Below are 5,912 nucleotides of genomic sequence, written 5' to 3' on the forward strand. Positions count from 1 at the left end.
CTTTACTTTATAACTTTTCAATTTATTTTTTTTAACCTTTTTTCTTAACTTTTTTAACTTAATTTACAGTAGGTAATATACACTCACCGGCCACTTTATTAGGTACCCCATGCTAGTAACGGGTTGGACCCCCTTTTGCCTTCAGAACTGCCTCAATTCTTCGTGGCATAGATTCAACAAGGTGCTGGAAGCATTCCTCAGGGAGTTTGGTCCATATTGACATGATGGCATCACACAGTTGCCGCAGATTTGTCGGCTGCACATCCATGATGCGAATCTCCCGTTCCACCACATCCCAAAGATGCTCTATTGGATTGAGATCTGGTGACTGTGGAGCCCATTTGAGTACAGTGGACTCATTGTCATGTTCAAGAAACCAGTCTGAGATGATTCCAGCTTTATGACATGGCGCATTATCCTGCTGAAAGTAGCCATCAGAAGTTGGGTACATTGTGGTCATAAAGGGATGGACATGGTCAGCAACAATACTCAGGTAGGCTGTGGCGTTGCAACGATGCTCAATTGGTACCAAGGGGCCCAAAGAGTGCCAAGAAAATATTCCCCACACCATGACACCACCACCACCAGCCTGAACCGTTTATACAAGGCAGGATGGATCCATGCTTTCATGTTGTAGACGCCAAATTCTGACCCTACCATCCGAATGTCGCAGCAGAAATCGAGACTCATCAGACCAGGCAACGTTTTTCCAATCTTCTATTGTCCAATTTCGATGAGCTTGTGCAAATTGTAGCCTCAGTTTCCTGTTCTTAGCTGAAAGGAGTGGCACCCGGTGTGGTCTTCTGCTGCTGTAGCCCATCTGCCTCAAAGTTCGACGTACTGTGCGTTCAGAGATGCTCTTCTGCCCACCTTGGTTGTAACGGGTGGTTATTTGAGTCACTGTTGCCCTTCTATCAGCTCGAACCAGTCTGGCCATTCTCCTCTGGCATCAACAAGGCATTTCTTCCCACAGAACTGCCGCTCACTAGATGTTTTTTCTTTTTCGGACCATTCCTTGTAAACCCTAGAGATGGTTGTGCGTGAAAATCCCAGTAGATCAGCAGTTTCTGAAATACTCAGACCAGCCCTTCTGGCACCAACAATCATGCCCCATTCAAAGTCACTCAAATCACCTTTCTTTCCCATACTGATGCTCGGTTTGAACTGCAGGAGATTGTCTTGACCATGTCTACATGCCTAAATGCACTGAGTTGCCGCCATGTGATTGGCTGCTTAGAAATTAAGTGTTAACGAGCAGTTGGACAGGTGTACCTAATAAAGTGGCCGGTGAGTGTATAATTTAAGGATTCATCTAATTGGTCAAATGCCAAAATAAGATGTACAGCCATGTAGCAGCATCTTTGCTGAATGGCTGGATAAAGATCTTGTGCTTCTAGATCTCACTGAGGGACGGGGGGGACTCCATTTGTAAGAGGTAGGCAAGAGATCAAAAATGGTAACTCTTGCCACATTAGGGGTTAAACAGACAGACGTTAAGAGTTAGGAACCACTCGTCAACTTGAACCACTGCTGTGGGCTGTTACAGGTCGTTTAGCAAACTCAGCATATGGCCTCTTATAAAAAGGTTTTTATCCCTTCAGCTTTTTTAAGTTAGGCTGAAATTACAGCATTTAATGGGTTTGTTCAGCTTTATGTTATTGACCAGGAAGAGTTAAAAGGGTGCAATTGTTGAAGGAAATGTACACATATATAAATATTTAATTTAAATCAAACCAAAATGTGAATTAATTTCTTTAATATGAAGTTCATACTGTTTAACATCTAATCAGATGGATTGTTTTAGTTTTCTACTTTTAATGTTTTGGATTATTTATTTTTAACACTAACATATTTTGCATTTAGAATTTTGGGGAAAGAGATTTTTATAGCATTTTTAAAAAAAGGCTGTATCATAACTCAACATGGGGAAAAGGGGCATCTCTCCGTATCCACGGTAACCCTTCCATCCATATTCTAAGCAGCCTCTGAAAGGTTTTGTTCCATAATGGTCATGACTTTTTTCCATCTAAAGCTGTTTTCATCCAATCGGTCTGCTGAGGTAAAGCCAGCATACAGCATGATGCTGCCACCACCAGGTTTTCCCCTGGGGCTGCTGTTTTCAGGGTGAGTGGATGGGGTAGGATAAGTGAATAAAAACACAAGTGTAGATGTCTGAATTAGTAAAGTTAATCCTGTAAATTTTAAGATTTGTATTTGTTTCTTGTTTCCATCTCCTAATCAGACGCTTCAACTGTGAGAATGCAAGTTTAGAAGTTAGAAATAGCTTTGAAACATCAAATCAGACAGTTATGGGTATGAATCAAAAACTGGATAAGAATGAATTACAAATTTGAGTAGTAATCACAAGTCTTGGTTACAAATTAACGAGGAAAAATCACTGATTTATAAACAAATTATAAAGAACCACAAATTTACGAGTTAGAATTACAAATTTAAAAGAACGAATCAGCCATTTACAAGTATGAATCTGAACTATACGAATACAGTTCAGGTTTTTATGAGTTCAAATTAATGTTGACAAGGCATAAAAACAAATCATACATTTCATCAAGTATATTGATGTAGACACTAGTGTTGCTCCGAATTAGAGAGCCAAAAGTTTCTTCAACTATTATCACCTATTCCAGGAAGGCAATAAAAAGTTCTACTGGATTCACTTTGTATTAGTCTATTTCCTGCTTCATAAAGGTAGGCAGCACCTCGAAAAAGCCATGATGGCAATTATTTTACATCCAAGTAGTATGCAGTTCTTCATATATACGCATATCAGTTTCACACAGATGGTATCGGTATGGGCCGATACAGCAGAGCCAGGTATCCAGGTATTGGTATCGGGGCCAAAAAATGGCATCAGCGCAACACTAGTTGACACCCATGTTTAAGTTTTTTACAGACAGTTATCTAACCCCATAGTTGTACAGTTAAATGATTTTGGTCTCAGCAGATAAACTACTTCTACATTTTTTCCTGTGTGGCCTGCATTCAGGAAACTTGTGGCCTTCTTCCAGCAGTGGCTTCCTCCTTACTGCCCCTCCATAAAGCTCAGATCTGGACCCTTTTTAACTATTGCTCTTCCTGTTCAGATCCTCCCTGGATTCCTGCAGCTTCTCCAGAGTTACTATGGGTCTATGGGTTACATGTTATAATGCCTCTAATTTCAGATGATGGGTGTAACAGCTCTTCTTTAGACGTTCAAAGTTTTCATTAGTCTTCTTTAAACTTCTACATATTTCTCCTTGAGCCACCTAATGGGTTCCTTGGTCTTAATTATGGTTTTATTTTGCTTACTAGGCACAAACTTATATTGGTACTGTGTAAACAGACACATTTTAATCAATGTTTGATAAATTAAATATACCAATAGTGTCCCAGGGATCTGTAGAAGCCAATAGAAGCTTATTATAACCACACTCTTAGATAAGATAACAAAGAGGAACGTTACAACATCACAATCGGAAACGTATCAGTGGCAATCATAATCGGGTAACAAATACACATATGTTGTTTTTGTTTACAAAAAAAAAACTCTTTCTTGATCTTGATTTTTTAAAGGACTCACATTATTGTGTAGAAAACCTCTCATAATGTTCACTGAAACTTCATTAAAGAATATTTTTGAAATAAGTGTTTAAATATGCAAAATAAAGCTACAGTTTCAGCAGTAGGGGTATCTGTAAAAGGCACTTTAAAGTGTTACATAGTGGGGGTGAATAACTGAAAGGAACTTGTGAATAAAAGTATTTAGGACTAAACTAAATAAATATTTTTTAATAGTAAAGAAATAAAACTAATTTCTTTAAAAGTGATTGTATTGAGGCTCTTATCTTGTGTTTTCCCCATTATTATAGTTTGTTTGATCAACAGTCTCTTTACACTGGGGAAAAAAAAATCTAAATAAGTAATTTTTTCTTAAAATAAGTGCATTTGTTCTTGGATTGAGGAGGTAAGGGAGACATTTTGCAAATGGAACAAGACAATTTAAATTTAAAATAAGAAAACAAAATTGCATTGTCTTATTTCGAGTGTGTTTTATCTAATTATCTTATTTTAAGAGTAAAAATACTAATTTCATTAATAAACTATCTCACTTACCTACTCAAATTAAGCGTAAATACACATAATTTAAGAAATATTTACTTCTAGATCTTTTTTCCAGTACACTGGAAACAATCAAAATCTAGATAAGTTATTTTTTCTTAAAATAAGTGAATTTGTTCTTGGATTGAGGAGATAAAAGTGGCATTTTGCCATTAGAACGAGTCAATTTACATTTAAAATAAGAAAAAAAACAATTACATTGTCTTATTTCAAGTGCATTTTATGTTATTATATAATTTTAAGAGTAAAAATACTCATTCTATTGGCAAACTATCTCATTTACCGACTCAAATTAAGGGTAAATACACTTAATTTGAGAATTTTTTTTCCAGTGCACAGCCTACATCTCCCATAATTCCTTGCGCGCTGGTCGCTTCCGGTCCTGCGCCGTTTCTGGAGCGGATTGGAACCCGGAGTCAGGACTCGGTAAATGAAGGCTGTTTTGCAGAAAAGGTAACGTGTTTCCTCGCTAATGCCGCCCGCTCGGCCTCCAAACGCCGGCGCGGTCCGGTAGTGAAGCTGCAGCCGGTCGCTCCGGCCGCCTCGGAGCTTCTCTGCGCCGCTCGCTCCGCTCCCAGTCCGGCGCTGAGAAGCACAGACTCCGGTTTGGGGGTTTGCGTCTCCGATCCAGCCGCCATGCCAACTGTTCTTTGTTACATTGTAGAGAAGAGAAGCCGCTCAGATCGGAGTTAAAACCCGGCTAGAGTTTAGGAATCACTCAAATCCTGGATCCTAATTCCAACACGGATCCCCAGGTAGAAAAATTCAGGATCAGAGATATTTAAATTATAAGAATAAAGGAGTGAAACACACTTTATCTACCAGGTGTGTTCAGGTACAACTGAAACATCAAATGCTGCTTAGGATCTGCAGTTATTTAAACACTCCTACAACTAGTTGATCTGTAAATTACAATATGATCCGTTAGTTTGCAGGTAAATCCCCAATAAAATAAATAAACCCATTTCCTCTGTGCAGGTTGGAATAATGGCTGAGCAGACCCCAGATGAGTTCATCTGTGAGTATGAATCCATCCCTCCCTCTGTGGTGTCTGACAGGCTGATGGTGACAGATGTGATCCTTCCACAGGGTGTGAGGACTGTGCCCAGTACCATGACTCTGAGTGCCCTGAGCTGGGGCCCCTGGTCACCGTCCAGGACTCCTTCGTCCTCAGCCGGGCTCGGTGAGTTGGCAGCTGGGACAGAGCTGGTTTTAAACAAGCTTTCCACTGGAAAAAACACACTTTCTTCAAGGCGTTAAGAATATACAGCACTAACTAATTGCATTTAAAAGAGAAAAAAAGTGCATTTATCCCAAATTATCTTAAAAATCATTTTTAAAAAAGCAGTAAAACGATTTTGTCTCCTTATAGATTTTTTGCATTTCCAGAAACATTTTTTGGTTTAGCACTGAAATGTTTCAAATTATGATCACAGTTATCATTGAAAAAAAGAATCAATCAAAGTCATAATTAAATGTCAAATCATTCTGGCTTAAACATGTATATAACTTTATATATCAAAGACCATCTGTCAATCACATTTTTTCGGTCATAGCATCTTGATTCATATGTCGCACCTAATATAAGCAACAGTTAAAATAAGAAATAAGAATAATTTCCTTTCCCATTGAGTTCCGTCCCAGTGTTCATGGGGATGGACGTCTGTGTCTTCAGCAGGCGTAGAGCTAACAGAACTGGCAGCGTTGTGAGGCAAGGGCTCAAACATGTACGGCTGGAAGCCTTCTACACCAAACCAAGCTTCTGCCGCCATGGCATCCTCGTCCACAACAAC

The 5,912-nt window shown here is 39.0% G+C and overlaps 1 protein-coding gene across 2 annotated transcripts in view; it reads left to right on the forward strand.

The window, feature by feature from the left end:
• The first annotated feature begins 4,496 nt into the window (after positions 1 to 4,496).
• The window catches only part of prdm15 (PR domain containing 15), a 27,749-nt gene continuing 26,333 nt past the window's right edge, over positions 4,497 to 5,912 (forward strand). Inside the window, exons 1-3 of one of the 2 annotated variants that reach the window (XM_015404020.1) lie at positions 4,497 to 4,572; positions 5,098 to 5,137; positions 5,209 to 5,302. In XM_015404020.1, the coding sequence (XP_015259506.1) occupies positions 5,107 to 5,137; positions 5,209 to 5,302 (125 nt within the window). In that variant the 5' untranslated portion in view covers positions 4,497 to 4,572; positions 5,098 to 5,106. The other variant, XM_015404021.1, reaches the window with a different exon arrangement.

The sequence above is a fragment of the Cyprinodon variegatus genome, unplaced genomic scaffold (genome assembly GCF_000732505.1).
Source record: "Cyprinodon variegatus isolate N-32 unplaced genomic scaffold, C_variegatus-1.0 Scaffold1616, whole genome shotgun sequence".
In the NCBI taxonomy this organism is placed as follows: domain Eukaryota; kingdom Metazoa; phylum Chordata; class Actinopteri; order Cyprinodontiformes; family Cyprinodontidae; genus Cyprinodon; species Cyprinodon variegatus.